The following is a 26,615-nucleotide window of genomic DNA, read 5'->3' as shown; positions in this document are numbered from 1 at the left end:
AATGGCAATCACACATAGCATACTTTATTTGTACCATTATTCTAACGATTTTATTACTTACCTTTTACTGTAATATTGATTCAAATGTTGCTTTATTATTTGAGTAATTTTAACTTTTATCTTATTCTATTTTTATGTATTTATCCATTCATTTATTTATTTTATTTATCTACTCAGTTTAAATGATGTTTAGCTTTAGTTTTATTTTCAACTCTTATCCCTTTCAAATCTATTTATTTTAACTATTTCTATTCCTTATTTTGATGCTGTAAGTTATTTTAATTACACATATTTTATGTTTGGTGTGCATTAGTCTCTATTCTATTTTATGTTATTTTAATTTCAATTGTTATTATTATTATTATAATAATAATAATTATTATTATTATTGTTATTATTTCTCCTTATATGTCTTGCCATTGTTTTATTTCTGCTTCTTTCTTGTTTTTCAATTGCTGTAAAGCACTTTGGGTTGCATTTGACTTGTATGAAAGGTGCGATATAAATAAAGCTTGATTGATTGATTGATTGATCTTTGGTTTGATGCCATGTCTCTAAATTCTTTATTTCTTTTATCTTATTAATTTATTTCATGAAGTTTCTTATCTCTGTTATCTTACCCTTTGGTTTGTGACTCGTGCTGCTTACCTGTTAAATCTTCTTACTTAAAATACTGCCAAGGACAAATACAAACTTGACAAAGTTAGGGAGTGTATCAACCTGAAAACATTAACAATGATGTATTCTGTAAGCTACATAAAACAGGGTAAAAAAAAAAAAAGGTAATTTCAATCTAGGACGCAAATATTAGAATAATGTACCCTCTTTTAACACTGGCAAAGTAGTATATTTAGAAAATACTACATTTTCTGTGAAATGCCATCTACTTACATGTAAAAAAAAATGTGATCCTGACAGCATCTCTGATATACACAGGCTGCTTTTTGGGGGGGTTTTCTGCGGAATCACAAAATAAAAGCAGATGGGTCTAGTTTCTTATATAAAACACTAAACAAAAAAGTAAATCCTCTTAAGCCACAGCACGCAGGGTTGGTGTTATTTCTGACCTAAAGCTTTTCAATGCCTCACTTTCACTTACAAAAGCTTCCCAAGAGCACTTGAACACAACAATCTGGGGCTGAAGGATCCCAGTGAGGAAAAGAGGAGGCTTCCTCTTGGCAGACTAACTGACTTGGAAGAAAGCATGTACTATTTCTTGCAGAGCAGTTTCTTATCTGTTTATCTTATCTTTCTTTTGGGGCCTTTTTCACAGACTTCACTTGTGTGGAAAAAACACAAAACATTTGGGACAGGTAACGTTTTTTGGCAAGAAAAGAGCGTAACAGTGTCGAGATATTTTCTGTTAGGTAAAGGAAGATGGCAGAATAAATCCAGTAACATACAAGTTAGCATATTTCAGTGCTTTCTGTTCTTTAGTAAGCTGATAACACCAGTGATTTATCTGTAAGAGAAAGCAAGTAAGTAACGAATACTCAATGTGCAACAATTTTGACTTCTAGATCCAGTTATTGATTTGAGCTTACAGTTAATATTAACGTAGAAGGCCAGCTCCTGCTGCTCTTAACTAACTTTCACAAGCTGACAAACCACACACACTAACAGATGAGGAAAATGCTGAGTGTGAGTGTGTATGTTTGATGTCAGCAAACTCAAATACTGTTGAAGAAAAGCTGTTAAAAAACAACAACATGAAACCCATTTGTTTTTCTGGCTTTGGTTTGAGAGGATACATCCTGAACCTCCAGTGAGTGTGGATGAAATGGAGCCTTCAGGCCAAATCACAAGAAACAGTCTCTTTTTTTATTCACGGTTCATTTCTTACATAGTTCAAGTACAAAGTTAAAATGCCTTTTAATTAGTTCATATTCATACAAGAGTAAAATAATAATAGTGCCTCTTCATTACTACGACAAACTTAAATACAGTCATTGTAAAGACAAACTTGATTTATACTCCTAACAATATATTTTTCTTATTTTCAGATAAAATTTTAGCACCTTTTTGAAACACCAACAGGTCTTCCTTTTTCCTAAAAGCTCCTCTTTCATTTAGTCCATGAGACGAATGTCTGAATGCGCCACAGCTTTGTTTGTTGGTGTTGTGTGCATGTGTCGCTGGGTGTGTTAATAACAGTGTTGTGTGTGTTTGTGTCTGTTTGTTTTATCAGTGTTGAAAACAACGCGTCATCTCAGCCTGGAAGCTGTTGGTAGGCGAACAGAAACATCATCACCGTTTTACCCACCATGTGAAAATATCAACTCTGTCTCTCACACTCTTTGTCTGACTGCACTCCAAAACACGAGCAAGTTGGAATAACACCGCCAGGAATACGTTCAAACGCAGCATTTTGAGTCAGTGGTGTCCAAATGTTTGACTTTTGAGCCTTTAAAATGTAGTTACCTTAAACCCTTCGTCACAGGTTCAGTTTGTTGACGAGTAGTTCTTTTAAACTCACTCACATGTTTCAGGAAAATTAAGCACACTTTAAAGGAGCAGTGTGTAGGATTTCATAGCGTCTAGTTCCGAGGACACACACCCAAGACAGCCATTTAAAGATAGAGTTGGTAGTCACGGAAAACTAGCATGAATTTGAATGTAGCATGTCCTCAGGACTCCGTCTAACCCCAAAACAACGCCCCCGCTTACATGCATGCGCACCGCTGATTCGCAACCATATGATCGTGACTGATTCAAAACCGGTCCTCAGCACATTGTTTGTGTTTTGCACTACGTCAACTCATGTCTCATTCAGCGGTGAGAAAACACCAAAACATTATCATAGTGAAAGTTAAAAACACAAACAAACATGGCTGCTGTTAGTACTCACAACTGTCATGCTAGCATTATCCAGTTGTACTGGTGACACGATATCAGGAGAAAAGTTATAATACATATAATATATCTACATTTTCTGTAGGACTTACTAAATGTCATTCATTTTTTTGCTTGTCAGAGGCCCCGTGGTGAGAGCTTTTTAGACTCTGACCTGGACTACAGTCCTGAGCAAAGCACCTCATCGGGTCAGAGGGGACAGGCCCAAAGTCGAGCAAGAGGGGCAGTAAATAGAGTCAGGGGAAGCAGAGGCAGGGGACGGGGAGTGCACGCCGGGGAAATGTACGCGCAGGAGGCGGGCAGAACGGCAGGACGGGATTTGATTGGTTTCATATTTTGGACCCTAAAGGCAGGGGTTTGTTGGTGTTTTCCCAGGTTTACTCCGGCTGTAGATAGCAGCTTTTCTTCGCTCTTTATGTGTCGATGCCATCGGGACATAAAGATCATTTTAACCAGTATAACAAAAATTTAATCTAAATCTGACTACCAACCCCAGCTTTAGTCTGTCATCTTCACAGACATGTTTCTCAAGCCCGACAGAGTTGGGGTGCTGAAATGGACAAAACAGCACAAGTTGATTTTGGACCTCAATCACATGGTGATTAGCCTGAGTCGTAAGTAAGACCCTTTGGACTCTTTAATTTAAACATTTTTCCCTTTCAGATTTTGATTTAATTATCATTTTAAGAACGGTTATACCCAAACTTAAGCTGAACCAATTTGTCTATCACACATTTGGTCTTTCATCTGAGTATTCATCACAAAACACAACTTTGATGGTTGACAAAGTGTTTAAAGTAATTTTTTCTCAGTAACTTTGCAAAAGATCACGATAGTTCCCGCCTCTCTTCGTCCGTTTTCAGTGTTATTTCAGCTTGCTCGTGTTTCAGAGCGCCCATTCGCAGATCGTTTCAGCAATTTCTTTCGGCATCCTCGAGTACAATAGAACAAGTCACTATACTAACTGTAATATAAGCTTCCTCTAGCCTCCCTCTCTCCTTTCTGGGCTGAGACGGAACTGAACTGAGCACCAACCTGGAACAGTACACACACACAATAACAGATTATTATTGTCATTATTATTACCATTATTATTATGATCATTACTCCCTAATCTAACATGGAATCGGAGATTACACTGACTGACTGACATGCAGCACCTTGGGTTCGGGGAGTGGAGGGGGTTTCAGGAGAGGGTGAGGGTAAGGGAGGGGGGGGGGCATTAGGGAGCACCAAGCGTCTCAGGGTGATGATGTCACACTCTGCAGCGCCGTGGGAAGCCTGATGGGGGCAGGCGGCCTGGCAAAAAGCACAGTGTGTATGCATGTGTACGTTTGTATTGTTGGGAAAGGGGAGAAGCGTTTGGGTCGGCACTGTGTTTCCAGCGAATGTGTGTGTTTGTTTCTGAGTATTTGTTAAACCTGCAAACGTACTGTAAAAAAGAGCAACGTTTGAAAAGCACCTGAAGGTTGGTTGTATAAACAGAGAGTAAACATGATGGAAAAAGTTTGAACCTGCTGGTTTATTGTTGTTTATTGTAAATGTTTGTGCATGTTTATGTCTTTGAATTTGTGTGTGGGTGTGTGTGTGTGCATGTGTCCAGTCGTCAGCTGGTATCTGAGGAAGGTCAGTGTAACGGAAGGCTTCCTGGAAAAAGATGGCCGCCTGAGGGCCAAAAGCACCAGAGATGTTTTTCTCTAAATACAGCCCTGTCTAACAGTGTCTGTGAGTATCAGAGTCTCAGAAACATCTTATTGGATGACATTTTCTTCCTTTGCTTTTCTCTCTCTCGAAGTGAAAGAGCGGCTGAGTTTATCCCAGCATGCATCGGGCCAAAAGGTAGAAGAAACACCAAAGCCTGGTTGTAGGACTGTATCTGTTTAAGTCAGTTATTAATAAAGGGCTATATGGATTTACTGCACGGAGTAGATAACCAGCATAGTGTCCACAGGAGCAGGAGATTGCAACTTAGAAGAATAGAAGAATAACTCTGGGATATTATCCTTATGAAGCTATGTAGTCGCAAAAGACAGAGTTGGATGCTGCAGCAATAACTGGAGGAGATTTTGGATCCCTGACATAAAGGTGGAGTATAACTGCATTAGTCCTGATCTCATCATGATCATTTCTGCACCAGATTAAAATAAAAACTCTCTTAAAGTGTAGGAACAAGAGAAGCTGTACAGTGACTCAAAACACTCAGGCGTAATTCCCCACTGACACTCTTTTCATTTAAAAGCTGCTTTTGGCAAAAAAAACAGAATTCCTGAAAAGTCCATTAATGATTTTTTATAGGCAGCGCTGCTCTGGAGGAAAAAGCAATCTCACCGGATAAAGTGAAAAACACAATCAAGAGCTAATTTCAGGGGACAAGAGCCTTTTATACGTCTCCAGATTAGGATAAAAATATACTCCCTCTCTCTCTGTTTTAAAAGGTCAGAAACTGGCGCTACAGAGGCTACAGTCCTCTTTGCACACTTTTCCTGACTCTCTCAAGCAAATAAAGGCAAAAATCCCCAAAATGAGAAAAGTAGAGAGAGAAAAAGGTAAAAGAAAATGTAGTTTTGAAGAAGAAGATGATAAAAACCAATCAGATAAAACTGTTTCACTATTTGTCAGTGTAAAACTAAGATTTTGACAGTTAATCCAGAAGATATATGGGATAACATGAGTGTATAAAATGAGGTTGCAATTTCCTATAACTTTGAATGGATAGCAAACTTTATACATTGGCTAGCATCTACTGTATGGTTGGCAGCTCTAGAGAAAGAGCATGACAGGATTAAAAAACGATCCATGATTGGTTATAATAAACAATTAACTAGTCTGTGTGTATTTCTGGAAGACACCTTGTTAGGTCCTAATCAGTTTTTGTGAGCTGAAAGTGAATCACAATAAAGCCGACTTCAGGCTTCAAACAGTGACATCTTTCACTTCCAACCTACAGAAATGATGTTAGTAAGTATTTTTGGTTCAGATTTAGGATGTCTTATCTGTGGCTAATTTACCCCAAGCTCATTTTAGCACCAGATTTCTTGATTGTATTCAGATGTTAAGTGTCATTTTTGACTGCAGCTTTTAAGTGACATAAAGGGACTCACAGTTTACTTTCTTTATTTAGATTTAGAACATCACGGTCTTTCCTAAAATCCACGCAGAAATGATTACATAACTTCATGTTTTTTGAGTTTAAGCTCTAGATTGTATATGTGGAAGGGTTTTTAGTAGAAAAAAATTCCTTATTCAGTCTTTTTGTAGGATATCTTTTAATCCAGTGACAACTCAGCAGGCAAAAAAGGATTGTTTTACCCGAACATGAGCGTGTGTCCTTGTTGCGCCCTCTCTCTGAGCCGTTTAGGACAGAGCGCCGTGAAACAGCTTTGTTTTATCACGCAACACAAAGCTGCAATAATCTCCCAGATGATATTAGACAAGCTCCTGATGGTGACAGCTATTACATCTGAGCTCTATTCTAACCTGCATCCTACACACAGCAAAGACTGAAACAGTATTCCCAAGTTCACTTTTTTAATCTGATCTTTAGTTGCTTTAACTTTAGTTGTGTTTTAATAGTTGTAGCCTTCCTTATAACAGAGTATCTCCTTAACTAGATTACTTAGAGTGAAGTTGTTCCTCTGCTGTGTTCTTATTCATCAGTCTTTTAAGCACATTAAGCCATGCTGGTGTGTAAAATGTGCCAAACACAGTAGTGTTTGTGGCCACCAGAGAGCGCTCTGCACACTGAGTATACAGACAATGACAAGACTTTTTATTATGATCCTGAACCTGATATTACTGGGAACATTATTTCCTTATGGCACAATGCAGTTATACAGCTTGAGCCATACTTTCTGTTAAATCAGGTTAAAAAATGTGTCTTATTCTAAATTTATTTGATCAATTTGATACATTTTGAGCACTTAAATCTTGTCATATGATGAATATGGGAACTTAATTAGTGGAAGCTTTTTATCTAAACATCTTTTAAAACTATAGATGTTTTAAAAATGTATTATTTTTATGGTTTTCAGGATGCAAATGTTATTTCTGGTTTGATTTTGGGTATGAGCGCAAGAAAATTGAGCCATTCTTGAACTGTATGTACTTATACTTATGTATGTTCTTTGTCTACTTGTATTGTCTACTAGTGTCTATAATAAGACGGTTGCTAATGGACAACTGCCTTAGGAAGCTGGGAGGGTGAGGGTTGGTAGGGTAATGGGGATTTATTTTTCTATTGTCTTGTTTTTCTGTTTAATTGTGTTTTTCGTATACTCTGATTTATTCTCACTCTTGCGTGACATCATTTTGTACTGTCTGCAAAAATTAAATAAAAACATATGGAAAAGAAAAAAAAAGAAAAAAAAGAAAAAGACAATTGACCCATTTGACTTTGCTAACACCTTGGGGGGAAAATAAGCGTCATAACGTTACTCATTGGAGATTCTTTAGGAAGGAGCTCTATGAGGATACTGGTTATAACATGAAGGAGTTAGTAATCCTAAACTGCTGAGGACTTCCCCCCAAAATTAAAACGCAGTTTTTCATTATTTCAGGTTGATGAAGATTTTTTTGGTCGCACTGTCCCGCAAAAAAAAAAAAAAAAAAGGTTTTCTTTGGTTTACTAAAAACTCTTTGACCTCCAGAGCAGCTTTTAAGAAACTGATTCTGCTGTAGTCCCATCAATAATTGAGTCTCATCGGGGCACTGGTGGCCTAGTGGTCTGAGCGTCCCACATACAGAGGCTACAGTCCTCGTCGCAGGGGTTTCCGACTCGATTCCTGGATGGTCGACCATTTCCTGCATGTCTCCCCATGCTCTCTACTCCCTATATTTCCTGTCTCTCTTCAGCTGTCCTATCAAATAAAGGCAAAAAGGCCAAAAATATAATTAAAAGAAAAAAATCTGTCTCATGATTCCATCTTTACTTGATGAATTAATAGATGTTATGGTTTCACACTCCCCTGCCTCGTATGCCTGGTGTTTCCTCCACCTGCTCATCAGCATTTGGTTTCACTCAGTTAGCATCCAGAGTCAGTCCCGTCCAAAAGAGCACCAAAATCTGATAAAGTGTTGTATTAAAGTTGCACCATTTGGACTCTGTCACTGCCTGACCAGCACCATGAACGTTAAACTAGTGTGTGGGTGTTTGTATATTTGTGTTAATTGCACAGTTTAACACTATGAGCACTGTCACTACACATGAAAACAGTAAAGTGTTAGAGTTGGTTTTGCACTTCTTAAGAGATTCATTGGTGTGTAGTTGTGTTTGGATGTTGTTGAGAACAGAAAGCCTGGGGCTTCTGGAGGTTTTGAGATTCCAGCTGCAGAAGACATCAGTTTCAAGATAGGACAGGAAGATTGCGTGTGAAGAAATACAGTACAGAGATCTGCACCAGTGTGAGTGCCTGTGTTTGTATGTTTGGACATCTGCAAGGTAGCACCAGGGGACTAAGGTCAGCCAGTGGTCTACATGGGGTCACGGGAAAGCAGTCCTATACAGAGTGTGTGTTTGTATCTTCAAAATGTGTGTGTGTGTCCGGTCGTCTTTGTCAACCTGCGTCAGCCAACCTTCATGTACTCACTGTCATTACTAACTGTTCATGTGTACAGTATATGTGTGTGTGTGTGTGTGTGTGTGTGTGTGTGTTAAAGAGACAGATGGTTGGTTGTATGTGTGTGGGTGTGTGTGTGTGTGTGTGTGTGACTAGTAGCAGGCGAAGTACTCCTTGAGCGGGGCGAAGAGGTGCCTGATGACGGGGACGCTCCAGGAACGTCCCAGCAGCCTTTGCCGAGCCAGACGACTCATGTTGGACACGTCGGTGTAGTGGACGGGGAAACCAAACACCCTGGGAACACACACACGCCAAACATTTAGTTTCTCTTTGATCTGGATGAAAGAGAAGCAGAGCTGAAGCAATCAATTAACAGTGGACTGAGAGAAAGATAAGTTATAGTTAACAAATCCTGTTCTGTTTTTTCTATATTGGAATATTTGAGGGTTTTGAACTCTGTGCCAGAAAATAAAAGCTAATCAAAGACATTATTTTGGGCTGCTTTGGACTCTCACTGACTACTCTCTAACATTTCACCGAGTTAGAGTCAAGAAGTTAATCTGTAACATGAATAGCAGCCAGTCGCAGCCTGAGAATAACCAAGCGTAGTGAATCTTTGACAGACTTCAAAGGATTTAATCTAGGTTACGAATGCAAAGCGTTGTCTTTAAATGAGGGCTGTCATCGTTAATGCATTAATCACCATACAATCAAGGGTGTTTTTTTTATAATTGCATGCTATTTGCACACTCAAGTTACCCAAGCATCGCAGTGTCTTCCTGCTTCCTGCTGCTGCTGCTGTGATGGAAGATAAAGACACCGCTGCACTTTTGAAATGAACTTTAAAAAAAACACGGGAAATATCGGCGGCTCAGCTGATGAGTCAAATGAATATGCACTTTGTGTTTTCGGTTATTTATTTATTTTTTCATTTCAAACATCTTGAAAAAAAAAAAAAAGATAAAACATATGGGCAAGCAAAGCAGCAAACAGACATAACAAAAGTTCTGTTCCAAAGGGTGTAGGATAAAGTAGAGATTAGCACTTATCTAGTCCTATCCCTTTATCCATTTATAACTAGATCCGTTCAATCCATTAAACACAGGCTGAGGCGTTAAAGTAACCCCAAAGAATATTTTGATGCATCAATTGTGTTTTCAAACGGAATTGAAACATATCATCAAAGTACTTTAGCTACGAACTAGCATGCAGGTGCATCTAATCAGACTGATAGTCATCATAAAAGCCTGCAGGGTATGAACTTTGAGTGTTGCAATCATCACAGACACGTGGATGAAACTCAACAGTAGAAGTTAACTGAAGCACGCGCTAAATGGGTGCAACTGAGTGCAGAGCAGTCCACATTGAGGAGGACTCCGGTCTAAGTGACACCCTCAGCTCTGCATGTTGTGATATGCTCGATAACACTTGGAACAGTAGTTTCATGCATACATGGCCTGTATGAAACAGAGGAGGAGACCAAACCGGAAGTCCTGGAAACGGCATTCACATTTACATTGTTATTATTGAAATGCAAAACACTAAACACCTTATTAAAAATGTTTATTATTTGCAGTTTAATTTAGAAAATTAATAATCTGACAGCCCTGATTTAAACCATTATTTTACTATTATGTTAACAGGTGTGTACAAAACAGCATTATTCTCTTATTTTGTTCCCTTTCATGTTGTGGAAGTTTTAAGTGTGTTGTCACAGAAAAGAAACCTCTCATAAAATAAAGTTCTTCTAATATGAAAAAACGCCCTGATTGAGTGAGACATAAAATTTGATTAAAAAAATCTAAACCGGTCTTATTATGATGGTAAAATAATATTAAACCCTATGAATGATGTGTTTATACTTTGTATTATTTTTATTTTCTTCTGATAATTATTATTTCTTCTTTTCTTTTGTATCTCATTTTTTTCTGCCCTGTGCTTTTTTTTTTTTTTTTTTTAAATGATGCATCATTCAGAGTTAGAGATGAAAGAAGAGTATCTCTGTACAGGTTTTTAAATGAGCATATGACAATAATTCACTGACTTTAGTTTTAATATCAAACTCACCAAATGTTGCCTAATAAAGACAAGTGAAGACGGTTTGTTTGTCCAGGTTTGGCCACCGTACTGTTAGAATCCAGATTTAAAAACAGTATCAGTTGCTCCATACAGAAAGCCGAGGTGCTAAATTAAAAACATCTACTGTGCGTAATTGAAATGAACTTCACATAGTACACACTTGTTTGAACATGCAACACAGCAAAGTTAGAGGGACTCACACACAGCACACGAGGTAAACACACACACATGAACACACAGCAGCGTACCTCTCCATCTCGGTACACCACAGGATGTCCTCCTTGTTATCCATGTAGACGGGGAAATGCTCGTCTTTCCCCTGCTTCACAGAGTTGGAGCGTGTCGTTATCGTACGCAACTTCTCAAACTGGAATTAGCATCCAGAGCCAAACACACACACACAAACAAAAACACAGACAGACACACACACACACACACACACACACACACACACACACACACACACACACAAATCCTTATTTAATCCTACAGCTGTTTGGTAAAAGCTGCTTTTTAAGATACAACATAAGTTAAAGGCATGAAGTGAAACCAGTGGTGAGAACTGACTTAGTACATTTACTTAAGAACTCTGCTTCAGTACAAGTTTGAGGTAAATATAAACTGCTGTTTAACACTTCTATTGTGGTTTTTACATTTACTTTCCCAGACTAAGGTTGATTATTACTAGGGTTGCAAGGGGGTGGAAAATTTCCTGTAAATTTCCATGGGAAGTCAAGCTGGGGAATTTTGGGAATATTCCAAATTGGAAACTTTCCATAGGAGTTTATGGGAACTAACTGGGAATTGAGGGTAATGTAATGGAAAGGTATCATATCCAAGCGTAAATATTTGTTTTTTTATAAGCAGACATCCATCCAAAATAGAAATCATCTGTGCATGTGATGGAGGAATGCACAGTGCATGTAGGGGGCATGGTCTCAATAGCCCTGCAGTAAGCAGTGTGCTATGTGCATGTGATTGAGGAATAGCATAGATATTCAACTGTACTTGCATGAAATCTGGTTGTTTTAGTCAGGATTGTGCTGAAATATATTTCCCCCAACTATATTTAAGTTCCCTATTAAGAGCCAACCTTCAATTTAGTAAATTCCTGGTTTATTGCCGTTTATTCCCATAGAAAGTTTCTAACTTTGAAAATTCCCAGAATTTTCAAACCCAAAATAAAATCAACAATCAATGCTGATGTGTTGCTGTAGGTTAAGAAAATGAGACCTGAGTGTGAATCCACAATCTTCTGATGCTCAAACAAATAACTTTGACTTAAAGCTGGGGTCTTACATTCATCTGTTTGTGTCATTACATGAAAACTGACAACTTAAGAGTTGCAACAGAGATACTAACCTCTGATTTACTTTACAGTTGGGGTCAAGGGAAGAATGTATATTGTGACATTATCACCCTTCAATTTCAACACATCTTACACATTAACCTTAGATTCTGACAGGTTCATCACATCAGTACTTAAGAACATTTAGATTAACTATTTTCAGAATTTGTTCAACATTTCAGCCAATTTTAGTTTTTTCAAGCATCACATAAAGTGAAGAGTACTTTTGAATTCTTTCCACATTTGATTCCACCCACAAACCTTCATCTTCCTCACCACTGGTCTAAAAATAAAGTACAAATGGTTGGAAGCACATACACACACATATATACACACACTCAAGAAGGGGAGGATACCTTTGCTGTGCGTCCATGCTCTAGACACTCTTGTAGGTCCAGTTTGTCGTTCGCCATGGGTGACAGAGGTCTGGAATCAGGAACGGATGAGATTTAAAAAAGGAGACCACTGATTCCTATTACATATTCATGACATAGTTAAATGTGTAATAATAACAATGGTGTGTTTGTATCACCTGGACATGCCGGGCAGGTTTCCCCAGAAATATCGAGCGCGGTGGGCAGCAGACACCTCCTTGGCATCGATCATGACGGGGTTACACTGGAGAGGAACAGCAGGGTTAAAGCCTGTTTCACTCTGTATGAGCATCAAACTGTAACTCTGTGTGTATTTTATTTCATTACTCAGATGTGAAGAGCTTCTTCTTGAAATGTAGTGTCACACAAAATAAACAATGCATGATATGAAACATTGTAAACAAGGAGAACTTCAAATCCATTAATGTCTAAGACTTGTTCTCCTGCTGGTGTAGTCGTGGTACCTCTAGAAAGCGGGAGATATCCCGTTTGTCACTAACTCCCATAGCGACCACGTTCTCAAACAGCCAGAAGAACGGTCGCTCGTCGCCCAGCTTTGGTCGAGCCTCATGCAGCAGGCGGTAAAACTCAAAGAACAAGCGGCCTGTTCCCTCTGCAGAGGAAAGAGAAAGTTCAGCCTCCATATTCATGTTCTATAAGGAGTTAAATCTTGCTGAAAAACATATGTTTTGTGGAAACCTTATCAGATTTTAAGTAAAAGATTTTTACCAAAGAGGCCTTTTCTTGCAGGATTGACTATTGAGAGGTCGTTGCAGGGGCTTCCTCCGATAACCAGGTCGAATGGTCCCCACTCTTCAATCTAACACAGAAAAACAGCATGAGGGAGCATGATCACATCCTGATGGTCAAAAAGGTTTTCAGAGGATAGCGGTATTTATTTATTTATTTTTTTCAAAATACCTATTTATTTGAATTTTTACAAATTACATAGAGAAGATTAATGTAAACAATTAAAGCAAGTGATGTTTTTTGTATAAGAAACTAAATAAGTGAATGAATAAAAAAACAACCAATAATAATAATTACTGGTTATACATTTAAAATAAAATATACATAAATAAATAAATAAATAAATAAATAAACAAACAAATAAATAAATAATATTGAAAACACAATCAAATAAGTGCAAACGGTAAAAAAAAATCAACAATTAAAAAATAAATAAATAATAATTTAAAATAATAATAATAATAATAATAATAATAATAATAATAATAATAATAATAATAGTAATAACAAAAACAAACTGAGGAATAAAATTAGAAAGAACGATGGCGGTAAATCTAAATATCCCAAAATACAGACGTTAAATATTCTATTAAAGCAGGAATGTCACTCACATGTTTGTGTGTTATGTTGCGAACGTCGCCCACATACATGATGCGACCCTGGTGTCGAACCAAGCCGACAGTGATTGAGTCCTCGCACACCTCAGACGCCACGTACTTGTCAACTTGGATGCCCAAATCCTTCAGCACTAACAGACCTGAGTGTACAGAAACACACACACACACACTGATTAAGACACTTTGCCCTGAAATGATGAGCTAGGAAACTGCAGCATCAGTCATATTGATGTTCCTCTACTGGAGTAATGACACTTTAAACGTACAACATTCTGCAGTATTGAGGGTTTAAGTTATGGCGTCTTATAAAGCCACTTAGCACAAAGAAAAATACATTTAAAAAACGTCAAATTACCCTCTCTCCCTCTCCTTCTCTTTTTATTTCTTAAATTTGAATGTTTAGATTTTTTTGGGATTTAAAACTTTCTGAGAATTATGCTAACATTTTTATTTTTTCTCTCATTCATAAAAAAAAAAAAGTGAATTATTTGAAAAAAAAAATCTGATTGATAACCAAATTTATAAGTCTTTCAGACATAAAAAATAAATGTTTAATGGTGAAATATTAAGTCTAGTTTGATTGTTGTAAATGCTGGTCCTATTAAAAGTTAAATAAATCATACAGAAGGGTGGCCTCTTACAAATATTGCCGTCCCTCTCTCAAAAAAAGGGGGAAATTGCAGCAAATGAGCTGAAACTGTAGGACTGATGAAGATGGATAATTGATGACTGAAAATTAGTGATTAAAAAATCCAAAGCTGCAATCTTAAACACACAGTGTCTGTACCTGTGGCAATGCCGTCAAACAGCGAGAGAACTCTGATTGGTTTCCTCTTCTCTGCTGCGACTGGAGGATACAACTTGGCTGGCTCCTGGAAAAAAAGAGTTAAAAGGAGAGAAGAGTGTGAGGAGAGCACGGGGCCTCTACGTTGATCCAGTCTTGACTCAAAGCTTCAATAATTGAACATGAACACATTCTGTTTTGATCTGTATTAGCCTTCATTGGTAATTAAACTGAAACAAGCCCCGGAGCAGAAGCCTCACTAACCCTAACTCATTAATGATTCCATTTAACTGGGATGTATCTGAGCCTGTGTGTCTGAGAGGGTTGTGATAGCAGATTAGATACAGGATTTCAGATGTATCAGATTTACTTACAGCATGATGTCCGGACTAATGAAGGAGAATTAAGCTGCTACAATAGGATGAGTTTCGATGAGTGTTCAAAACTCATCTACTGTGGGTAGATACTGTAGAACAGGGGTTCCCAAACTTTTCAGCCTGCGACCACCAAAATATTGGTGCCAAAGACTCACGACCCCCACTGTCCCTAAAAGTGATTTAATGTGGCTTCATTTAGCTAGCCTGCAGAAAATTAGCCTACCTATATGAGAATGTGGCTGTGTTTCCTGTGCCGTTATGAATTAACCTACTGCTACTGATGCTTTTGATAATTCACTGTTCACTAACCCTAAACTTAAGAGTCATCTGGCAAAAAGAAAGGCAGAAAACTCATTACATTTTCTATTTTCAAGGTGTCATTTAAAGTTTAGCGTCCATTTTTGTCTAGATTTTACTATAATGGGTAAAATGTACTTTTTTAGATTAATACAGAGGACAGAAGGTACTTGGCTGCAGTACAGTATAGATGTAAAGGTGAATTTAGAGGTGTAGTAAGTAAAGTAATGCAGTGTGGAGTTTGACTCATGATATGTTAGATATCAGGCTTCTATAAACAGATGATTTTCTTTATTTTAAAGTTTTTAATGATAATTTTAAAGCAAAATTAAATGATAATTTGCGGGCACTACATTACTATATAACTTCTGTATTTGGTCCTCTTTATTTCTAATTTAACACCAAAAAATGAATAGACAAAGCATTTCTTAAGTAACTCTGATTGAAATGAATATCTACGAAAATATGAAGTTGTTTAATATCTGAAGATTATATATAAGATTGATTGAGGTCGACTCCTCTACGTACAAATTCCTGTTCATGGTTGTTGGCGAAGAAGTGCTGTAGTCTACTGGGCCAGTCGTCTCTCCGCCGCAGTAACCCGTAGGCGCTCCGAGGGCCACACATGTAACAGTTCCAGGGGTCTTCTTCGATGGCTGCTGCTGCCGAACCGGCTCCGACCAGCAGATCCACACATTCCACACAGAAACACCTGCACACACACACACACACACACACACACACACACACACACACACACACACACACACACACACACACACACACACACACACACAGATCATGAGACACGTGATGGAGTTGATACACATAAGTCTGCCTCTACCTGCTTCTGGTTCTCGGGTGGACCTCAGGATGTGTCTTCAAACTTTCAAACTTGAGTGAATATGATGTAATGTTTACTAAAGAACACTTACTCATGTCGTGTACTTTTGAGGGAGTTATGTTTTACTGTATTCAGTGTAATTCAGTTTTATGCATCTCTACATCCTGGAGGAAAATACACACTACTACTTGCATCTTGCACTTTATTGATTTTTGCAGTTAAGGTTTGCAGATTAGAGCTATTAATGCAAAATGTATAAATATATACAATAAAAACATAAGTCATGATTAGCTGCTATTTATAAAGCACCCTGCAGTATACTGAGTAGTCAAAAAAATACATGAAAGGTCATACTTGACTTTTGTTTTGAAACTGATTTCTGACATTGTGCTGATAAAAAAAGATCCTGTTGGTCGTAACATCAGACTCTATTTCAAAATAATGAATTACCATCTTAAATTGAGTTTGTGTCTCAGAATAATGACCACTTAAGGCATGATATAAAGGAGGTGTTGGGGGTCCAGTGTTGCAGAGCATGTACTATAACACTTGACCCCCAACATCCCCTCTAATCAGTCTACACACTACTCCCATCTGGTTGCAGATACAGATCCCTTTACTGTAGGTGAGCCCGGTTTGGCAGAAGCTTTGTCCCGTTGGCCATAGCACTGCTAAACAAAATGCCCATGTTATGTGTCCTGTTTGTTCATATGTGTCCTGTGTGCTCATATGTGTCCGGTGTGTACGTATCTGTCTGTCTGTCTGTCTGTCTGTCTGTCTGTCTGTCTGTCTGTCTGTCTGTCTGTCTGTCTGTCTGTCTGTCTGTCTGTCTGTCTGTCTGCCTGCCTGCCTGCCTGCCTGTCTGTCTGTCTATCTATCTATCTATCTATCTATCTATCTATCTATCTATCTATCTATCTATCTATCTATCTATCTATCTATCTATCTATCTATCTATCTATCTATCTATCTATCTATCAAGCATACTTTTTTAGATCAAAGCCAATATTTTTAGAGAGTTAGTCAGCATCTTGACCTACTGGCTCATTTTTTGAGGTGCTCCCTTATTATTTCAGGAATATCCTCCTCTAACTTATGGATGCAATCTAAGTAATAATTCTGAGGCACTGAATCATAATAATGACTTAAAGGTTATATATTTTTACACTGGAATAAAAGGGGTTCCATAATTTTTACATGTTTATTCATATGGGATTGAACTTGTGATGTAGGACTTTCACTTGTAACAGGATACATTAACACGCTGTGAGAGCTACTTTGTCTTGAGTAAATACTTTTTCCACCACAGCATAACTCTCAGCATCTACCGTGTTGTTTGCAGCGATTAATTCAGAGGTTTGATGATAAAATAAACTTTATATCTGCATATGTAAATCTCCTCAACAAGACTTGGCTAACTCAACTGCCAATAAAGAGAGTCATTCATCCGTTTGACATTTATGGTTACATAGTTTATGCTGATGTGAAATCCAAAACGTTGTCCTGGCCACAAAGAGAAGCACCCCGCTGCTTGCCAACCCTGAGCTGGACGGTAAAAGCCGAGCGTGTACTGACCTACAGCAGTTGTTGTTTCCACACATGAGCACTTCCCTGCCTCCACAGCAGATGGTGCAGTAGGACTGGTAGCCGTCGTCGTCATACTGGTACGCACACTCGAGGAACGAGTTCTGACAGGGACGCAGAGCAGAATTAGGAGGAGTGTCTTTGTTGTCCATCGTGATGAAATCTTGTGTTTGTCTTTGTGTTTGCTCTTTTTTGTGTGTGTTTGTGTGTCAGCAATGTTTCAGACTTCAACAACATTCAACCCACACTTTGCAGTGTTTTCATGCTTTCAAAACAGATTAAATAACGCAGCTTCATGCACATTTACTGGATCCATTATTCCAGGATATCATCTTGAATAGAAAACATTTTAATTTCACACTTTAGGTCAATAATTATAAAATCCTGAATACATCAGTCAAGATTAAAGACAGGATAATCAATATTTCAACATTTTTTTTATATTTTAGACAAAAAAAAAAGGATATTCCAACAATTAAACTCATGAAAATGTTATTTGTTGCAGTGTGAGTCTGCAGGCAGAAGTGCGTTCGTGCATGTGTTTACATTCAGTCATACCCTGCCTGAAATCGATATGACAAAATCTATAAAAGAAATCATTACAGAGATTCATCTTCTCTGTTCTCAACCTGTGAGACTTCATTTTTGGTTACGTTCTCTTAGTATTAAATATTTGGTGTAATTATGTTAATTAACTTCTACAATCAAATATTTTCTTTGCATTTCTAAAGCAGTAAACCCTCTGAATGTTATCATATGTGTGAATAAGGGAGCTATCTAAAATGACAGTCTACCCAACATATGACTTGCAGAATGGAATCATAAGTAAAGTTTATAATACTACATCATTTTGAAAGATTACCCTACAGTGCAATCACACCATCATTCTACAATTCCATAATAACTACATCATACTACTGCACAGCCCAGAGGCCACACAAGGGAGGACAATTTCACTGAAGAGTTCCTTACTTTGCAGCCCTGGCACATCGCTCCTCCGAAGAGAGGATGCTCCAGAGAGACGTTGAGGCTTCCACAGGAGATGCAGATATCTGAACAAATACAGACATGAACACAACAGAACACAGTAAAAACTCTGATTAGCCCAATTTAAAGGTAGAAGATGTACCGCCTGTTAGTCCTGAAAGATCACTGGCACAATCAATCACAAGACTGAGTGGTGACTTGGCCGGGCGCTGTGATTTGTAACTTTATATTTACTTCCCGGCTCATAATCTATTTCGGAGGCCCGGGCCCTTACACCAGCGCAGCAGTGAATGATTATTGTTGTTCTTGTTGCATAAATGAATCGGCTAAATGCCACGATATGTTAACAAGGACGAGAATTGGATTGCAGAGATGTTTGGCCTTGAGCAAGAGAAGAACTGAGTGAACCCTGAATTTGATTTACAATTTGAGCAATTCCATTTCGTTGGGACTCTGACTGATGCAGAATGAGGGAAAAATCAACCCAACTTACTAGATTTCCATACCAACAAGAAAAAAAGATATAAAATGATCATGATTGAGCTTTTTTGGCTGTATTTGATAGGACAGATTGAGAGAGAGAGGACATGTGGGGAGAGAGAGAGGGGATGATGTTGGACCCGATACTACGACCAGGACTGTGGCCTCTGCACATTGGGCAACTACTCTGCCAACTAACTGAGCTAATCTGGTGCCTCAATGATCCTGATCCTGTTAAAGCAGTCAAGACATGTGTTCAGATCAAGCGGCAACCTCCGGTCTAAAAATATGAGTCCAATGCAGAACTGCTAAAAGCTGCAATTCATCGAGGATCCGCTTGAGGCTGGCTCCGGAAATACCGGAAGTCACATACACATGAATGGGAAAAAGACGATCTTTACAGCAGAAATAAACATGTTTACAGCCTGGTACAAAAGACGAGTGTAGTCTGTATAGCTCATTTCTCAATCGGCTCACACTGTAGGGGGGTGAATTTTTTTCTAACGCGGTAATCTCAAAGATATTGAGATTACGGGTCTTTCAATGGAAGCACAGCTGACTGTGGGAACACTGTAGCTGTTGGCAAGGAGGCTCAAAGCCTGCCTCTTTACGTCATACTGGCTCCATAGCAGCAATATGGCTGCCGCCGCCGATTGGCCTCAAAACAGCTCTTCAGAAACAGATGGGTGACGTCACGGATACTACGTCCATATTTTATACAGTCTATGGTTCAGATTCATTCTCTGCGCTAGTTGAGAACAGAAAAAAACCTGTGTGGATCTAAAGTAGTGTTAAATTACAACAACATTGCCTCTAAGGTGAAATATTATCTAAAATAAAGATTAAGGTGCTACATTAAATGTTTAATCATATTTAAAAAAAACATTTAGATTGGTATTTAATTAAGATCTAGTGTATCACTGATTAAAATATCTCGGTCTATAAGAGACAGGTTATGGAAACAAGCTTTAAAAATACCATTAAACAGTTTTGTCAATGAGAATATTAAGAAGACATAATCAATAGTTTACACAAAGTCTACATTTCAGAATGATTGAAAAACAATGATTGATTAAACTTTTACCATCTATGTTCCTGATCTTCTTTTTGATCTCGTATATGAGTCTCTCTGAAACAGAACACACAAGGAACACATCAACATGAGAATATAAACTTGGATGAATACAGACATTTCAATAAAAAGCCAAAGTTTCGTAAAATCATAAATATTCAGTTTCATGTAAAAGCAATCCACCTACAAACTCCAGATGTTATAGATATTATTTTAAACTCAGTCTGGTGCTCGTCCAAACTGACCCAAAAGCTCTTAACCTGAAAGTTTGGATTTGCATTTCAGCATTTTCTCTGAGTTGGAGCGCTCCCTCCATCCCTCCTCCACATGCAGACATATTTACACAAAATAAATCAGAGAGTTGAGAGTGTCTTTTGAGTGTGAGCCGCTCCAGCTTACCTCTGGTCCCTTCGTCGATCACCTCTCTGATCTTTGCTTTTTCGGTTGAGTTCTTTCGTGGTTTCTTTGCAGGTGGAGGCGTGTACGCTGCCTCGGGTTCTGCCCACATCTCTGGGTACATTTCTTTATATGAATTTTTTTCGCCTGAGGAGAAAAGACAGAGTGCTTTTTTAATATTAGATGGCGGTAGAGTTGGTGGTTGAAGCATCTGCGAAACTTTGATTCCCGAGGCGGACACTCAAGCAACAAACTGAGTCGATCTATCAAAGGCTCTCTTTTTTCCTTCTTTAGTTATTGTCTATCTGAAAGTTAGTTAAAGAGTTCAACACTTCAACCACATCTGGAGCCTGACCTGTGAGGGATTTTGAGGACTGATGTTAAACTGACTTTAGAAGGAGAAATCACGATAAGTCAGCAAAATAGCCATCAATGAGAGAGAAATTTTAACCCTTCCCTATGCTGGGGGGCTGATTTTTCACATGAATATGTTTATAAAAGAATATTTAAAATGATCACACATTGATAAACAGTCGTAGTGTGGGGAACCTTCTGCTCTGCTGTGATTCTCTGCCATATGTGCTACAGACAGTGCTGAGAGTATGATCAACAGCAGAGTTAGAGCAGCCTCTGCTGGACAAACAGTATAATGACACCATTCCAAAATCTCTCAAAGCATTGTTTCCTGCATCATGTAAAATACATTTCTTATTGGTGCTTATCAAAAAAGGACACACTGATACTGATATATATTTCATAGGCCCATAACTCAGTCAGAATAATCAACAACTATAGAGGTCTGGACGAGATAGGATGGTAGTTCAATCAATCAATCTTTATTTGTATAGCGCCAAATCACATCAAACGTTATCTCAAGACGCTTTTACAAATATAGGAGGTCTAGACCATACTCTATGTCATGATAGTTGTGGTTTTTGAATTTTTAGATAGCTAAATAAGTTATCTAGTTAAATAATAAAAAATTAAATACTTCATGTGACTTTAATCTCATCTCAAAGAAATCTGTTTTCCCATTGTTTTCCAGCAACTGGTTGTAATGTTGTACGACCAGCAGATAACGGCTGTAGCACACCTTTAAAGCTGTTTTCTAACCGCAATTAAATAACAAGAGAAGAAAGCATGAGTGCCAGTTGCCCGAAAAACAATTGGACAATATTGCAGAGACTTCTGCAGCCATCATAGATGTCTGTAGAACAAGGTGCTGTTGGCCTAGCTGTCTAAGCGCATGCCCCATGTACAGAGGCTATAGTCCTCGTTCCAGAGGTCGCAGGTTCAACTCCCGGCCTCAACCATTTGCTGCATCTCTTCCCCAACTCTCTGCTCCCCACGTTTCCTGTCTCACCTTCATTGAAGGCAAAAATTCCCAAAAGTATAACTTTAAAAAAAAAGATGTGGAACTTTTTTTGAAAAAGTAAACCAAATAGAGGTCAAGTACAAACTTTGCAAGGTAGAACTAGCTTATCTAGATCATATCCATACGTGTATCAAACTAGCATATCTACAATAATTATGCACAGTCATGTTCTCTTTTTTTTTTTCAGTTCAAATGCCCATCCTTACTCTGGTCACTTTCTTACACACAACATATATGAGTAGTATCACGACAGGAAATATTAACTAAATGCAAAACCAAAATGAAACATGCTCTTAGTTCATGCTGCTACAGCTGCAGACATCAGGCTTTAGCCAAAGTGAGCCCCACAGTGCTTCAGTCTGAAGAGCAGCAGAGTGAAGTGGCAACAGAGTAGGTCAAACGAGTGCAGCACTTTCAACACCCTTGAGGAAAGATTATCTGAGGATGTGTGCTGTTATCTCCATGTGGACACAATTATCTCTGCCTCTCTACAACAGCCATGGTTGGTTGGGTGGTTAGGAAGAGCTACAGCTTTGAACCCTTGACTATTGACTCTGTGAAGAAATATGAAACAGGCACCCACAGCTACACAATCTTAATCCAATTGAATGCCCTTCATTTAACCTCTCACATTATGAGGGGCACTTTGTTGTATGTAATCAAACAAATGATGAACAGTGTTTGTTTTTACACAATCACAACTTTGAATGACATATTATTAAGAGTGTGTTTACCCTCTGGAGGGTCCAGTGATTGTGGACCACTAGGTAGGAAGCCGGTCATTGCCCACTCGATCATCTGCCTGGTTTGAATATCGACTCCCTCGGCTTCATCACTCGTATCGCTGGAAGTAAATGGCTTCCCCGCCCGACCACTGGCCACCTTGTCACAAAATAAACACACACAAAGTCCAGTTACAAAGAGATGGAAAAGTCGTCCCGAACATACTTCACAAACAGTCACCGAAGGAGGATAAATAGGGTCATTATGGCAGCACATGAAAAAAAACAAGTTCAAGTTTTAGTGAACAAATCCAGCGCTTGTTTTTACTCTTATGTAAGTTTGAGGGAGTTATAACCCAGTGTGACGCAGTAGACAAAGTCAATGTGTAAATGATGCATTGCTGGATATCAAAATGACCCACACGAATATGAGATTGAAACTAAGATACCCACATGTCACCACTTATGAATTATAAGCAGAGCTAGATGAGAGCACCTCCTCCACAAAAGCAAAATACCTGCAGATAAAATCTGCAGATCGTGTTACATAAGAAAGGAATGAGTAAAAGATGAACCTTCTCGACCCATGCGTTTACATTTTCATTTTTTTTTTTGCTTTAGAATTAATTATATATGAGTCAAAATTGTAAACAGCCATGAGAAATCCCACAAACTTAGTGACGTTAAAGTTGCATGTTTGTTACCTGCAGAGCCTCGAAGATGGCCTTCCGGTACATGGACTGTTTGTTGTAGGTGGGCTGGTGGAAGGCAGACGAGAAAGAGCTCAGAGGCATCAGCTTCTCCACGCAAACCTGCAAAACAAAACAACAAAAGAGATGAATGTCAGCAAATCACCAGAGGAAAAAACTGTGGAATGTTGGGTTCTTGACAAAATCCTGTAAGTCATAACTGAAGGTGATTTATTTGTGCCAAAACGGGGTTGGGTATTTTTGGTGGAAATAAAAATACAGGAGGATTTAGTTCTTTCTGTCTGGCTGAAATCTGTCTCATGGGGTTTTCACAAAATTCTAAATCAATAAAAGTCAAAAGAAAAGGGTTAGAAACATGTGGAGCTGATGATAATGACATAAAGTTTTATTTGAAGCTAACAAGCTGCTTATCTGGGACAGTATTTTGCCATGTAAAAAAGGATAAAATTGGAGTAATGAGATTTTAAGTACCAAGTCGAATAAAGATAATAAAGCAGAGTGACTTCCTTTGAATTGCAGCCAAAACAACAACAGCTGTCTTTTTCTCTCTACCTCCTCAGGGAAGATGCTGGGCCTAATTTTAGAGCATCTGACATGACTCTGCAGGGGATTGAACGTACGTCATATCTGTATTTAGTTTAGTTTGTTTAAGGGGTTTCACACTAAAGCTACTCACCACAGAAAACTTGCCATCACCGAACCACATCACCCAGCGGGTCCCTTCTGCAGCTCGACTCCGGCCGCTCATCCACCAGGAGACGATCCTGCCGGGCCACCAGGAGAAGCCGCGCAGCTTCCCGAACACCAGCGTGCCGATGCCAAAACCTCGGCCGTCCTGTCGGAACACAGAGGGAAACTTTTTGCGGTTTTCCTGATTTTTAACTTGTTGACTGATGTGCACAACAACACCAAAGCAAATGCCTATAATATAAAATCCCCTCGGTAACAGAAATACCTGACAGTCTCTTTCCCTCCCTTCCTTCCTCTATTTCCCTTTCCCTGAGTGTTTGTATGTCTCGTTTGTCTTCCCTGAGCTGGGCATGAATCAACTCACCTTACTGCCATCAAGTTCATCTGCAATCAAGCCGCCTACTCTCTCTGCAGTGTATAAGTCTGTTTCAGCCTTCCACTCATTGTCAGATTGTCCGTTTACCGAGCTTGGTATTCAGTTCAGGCCTATTTTTGAATGTGTTTTTGAAAATCACCTTACTTCGTCTCCCCATGTGCCCAGATCTAAAAAAAACATGTCTGAACCTTTTGCAAGTTTAAATCATCATTATAAACACTGTTATCTAATATCTGTCTTTGCCTCTGTTTGTGTCAGTACTGTGGGTCCCAACCTGTATTTGTTTTAACTAGCTAAAATAAGAATTTACAATATTTAAATATTAGATGTAAGATGTAAGAGAAAAGGGTGGATATAGTTTGACATAAAAGTGATGTTCATTAGAAAAATATATATAATCTCTATTTATTTATTTTTTTAATTTGCAATGTCCAAAAACACCTGTTTATTTCCCAGACATATATTTATTTGGTTATTACCAAGCAAACCAGAGAGAAATTTCCTGCATTGATGCTTTCAACAAATTTATTTAGCTCAGAAACTGATGTTCCTGCCTTTTTATTAAATTTTTTCTTTTGGTCTTCAGCAGCAAAATGATTGATTCCCTGACTAAGCCGGTCTGAAACGGTTGTAATTCTCACGTGATGCATTGTGTCGTGTTGTTGTAGTTTTTTTTTTTTACATAACTTTTTATTAGATTTTTGCAGACCGTACAAAAAGATGTCACACAAGAGTGAGATTAGTCAGAGTATCTGCTGCATTGTGTTGTTTTTTTTAAAGTATCTAAAAGTAAAGCAATAAGCGATATAATATGATTCTTTTTGGGCTTGAGAAGGTCTGAATATTTCATTAGCCCCAGCATCATTCCTTTGAAATAGAACATTAAGAAGGAAACACTGACCAGACCACTTTATATTTACTGTTTGGATACTAGGAGTGGTTGATCCACTCTGTATTATGCTTTGTTTTGAACAAGATCTCCTGATTACCAAATGTACGTACAGAATGTATATGTGTATATATATTTGTATATCAAGCGTCAATCTCCGATCTCAAAATATGAGTCCAGTGTGGAAGTGCTAAAAACTAGAGTTCATCGAGGATCCACTTGAGGCTGGCTCCAGAAGTACTGGAAACCACATACACACCAATATAAAATAAAAAAGACGCTCTTTGCAGCATTAATAAACATGTTTACAGCCTGGTTCAAAAAACGGCTTGGCTCTACGTAGCAAATCTCTCTATCGGCACACACTGTACGTGGGGTGAATTTTTTTCTAACGCGACGGTTCAGAAGATATCAATATTACGAGTTTCTGCCCAAATAAGGACATGACTGACTTGACTCCCGGACAGGAACATATAGCTGTTGGCTAGGAGGCTCAAACTCCACCCCTTTACGTCACACTCTGCCTGGTTGAGTTCCACATTTCCAATATGGCTGCCGCCGTCAATTGGCTTCAAAACAGCGCTCAGGAACAGATGGGTGATGTCACGGATACTACGTCCATTATTTATACAGTCTATGGTGTATATATGTGGATGTGTGTGTATATATAAATTATTTTCTCTCACTATGACTTTTCTTACTATATACATACATATATATTTCTTTCTTTTTTCCTTGCCCTATCATTATTTGTTACATACTGTCCTGTCTCATTCTGTTTAGTTTACTTTTTTAAATGTATTGGTTACTCGTGTGTGTGTATTATATGCTTGTAATGTAGGACCCCTTCGAAAACGAGATGACACATCTCAAGGGGTTATTCCTAATAAAGAATTTCAATAGATTAAACCAATGGCTTTATCTGTCTTAAGTGCTTTCTCATATCAGGGTCTAAGTAATACCCTGATAATGATTTTACCTGATTCTCTACCTCACTGGGTGTAGCCTGTTCTCCTCTAGCGACAGGCTCAGGTGTCATGGCGACCGTCGGGGAGGCAGGGTCTGTGTGTTGTTGTGAAGGGGGAGGGGCTGGGCTGGCAGGCTCCTCCTCTTTGTGGAAGTCGCCCTCTGATAGGTCGTCCATCATGCTCATCTCTGCCTCTCTGTACGCCCGTCGCTCTGCCTGTGAAAGAGAGAGACAGACTACAGTCAGAGGATGAGCCACCAAAGGAAAGCAGAGGTAATTTCATAAATGTGTTTATTGTAAATCTGTGATTATGACATAATGGCTGAATTTCCTCTGAATCTATTAGTGAGGTTAAATACAGTACAGAACAATAAAAGGCCAGAGCAGCAGGAGTACCAAGAGACCAGCACTTTAAGTTTAATTAGCTGTAAATCCTCATGAATCCACTTTGAGCTGATTGGAATTTAACACTGGAGGAAAAAAATCAAA

The 26,615-nt window shown here is 38.5% G+C and overlaps 1 protein-coding gene across 10 annotated transcripts in view; it reads right to left on the bottom strand.

Moving 5' to 3' along the window:
- Positions 1 to 4,360: 4,360 nt before the first annotated feature.
- Positions 4,361 to 26,615, bottom strand: part of LOC117823967 (DNA (cytosine-5)-methyltransferase 3A-like) — an 86,183-nt gene continuing 63,928 nt past the window's right edge. For 4 of the 10 annotated variants that reach the window (XM_034699264.1, XM_034699270.1, XM_034699269.1 and 1 more), the window contains 18 exons: positions 26,139 to 26,342; positions 23,881 to 24,039; positions 23,199 to 23,306; positions 22,507 to 22,654; positions 20,401 to 20,544; positions 20,014 to 20,058; positions 18,435 to 18,514; positions 17,454 to 17,566; positions 15,563 to 15,746; positions 14,364 to 14,448; positions 13,571 to 13,716; positions 12,939 to 13,029; positions 12,674 to 12,822; positions 12,368 to 12,453; positions 12,192 to 12,261; positions 10,736 to 10,854; positions 10,476 to 10,535; positions 4,361 to 8,702 (listed from right to left, as the gene is read on the bottom strand). In XM_034699264.1, coding sequence (XP_034555155.1) covers positions 8,561 to 8,702; positions 10,476 to 10,535; positions 10,736 to 10,854; positions 12,192 to 12,261; positions 12,368 to 12,453; positions 12,674 to 12,822; positions 12,939 to 13,029; positions 13,571 to 13,716; positions 14,364 to 14,448; positions 15,563 to 15,746; positions 17,454 to 17,566; positions 18,435 to 18,514; positions 20,014 to 20,058; positions 20,401 to 20,544; positions 22,507 to 22,654; positions 23,199 to 23,306; positions 23,881 to 24,039; positions 26,139 to 26,342 — 2,133 coding nt within the window. In that variant the 3' untranslated portion in view covers positions 4,361 to 8,560. The remainder of the gene's footprint in view (positions 8,703 to 10,475; positions 10,536 to 10,735; positions 10,855 to 12,191; positions 12,262 to 12,367; positions 12,454 to 12,673; positions 12,823 to 12,938; positions 13,030 to 13,570; positions 13,717 to 14,363; positions 14,449 to 15,562; positions 15,747 to 17,453; positions 17,567 to 18,434; positions 18,515 to 20,013; positions 20,059 to 20,400; positions 20,545 to 22,506; positions 22,655 to 23,198; positions 23,307 to 23,880; positions 24,040 to 26,138; positions 26,343 to 26,615) is intronic. The other 6 variants (XM_034699271.1, XM_034699265.1, XM_034699273.1 and 3 more) reach the window with 3 other exon arrangements.

The sequence above is a fragment of the Notolabrus celidotus genome, chromosome 13 (genome assembly GCF_009762535.1).
Source record: "Notolabrus celidotus isolate fNotCel1 chromosome 13, fNotCel1.pri, whole genome shotgun sequence".
In the NCBI taxonomy this organism is placed as follows: domain Eukaryota; kingdom Metazoa; phylum Chordata; class Actinopteri; order Labriformes; family Labridae; genus Notolabrus; species Notolabrus celidotus.
This window is presented reverse-complemented; position numbering and strand designations above follow the sequence as displayed.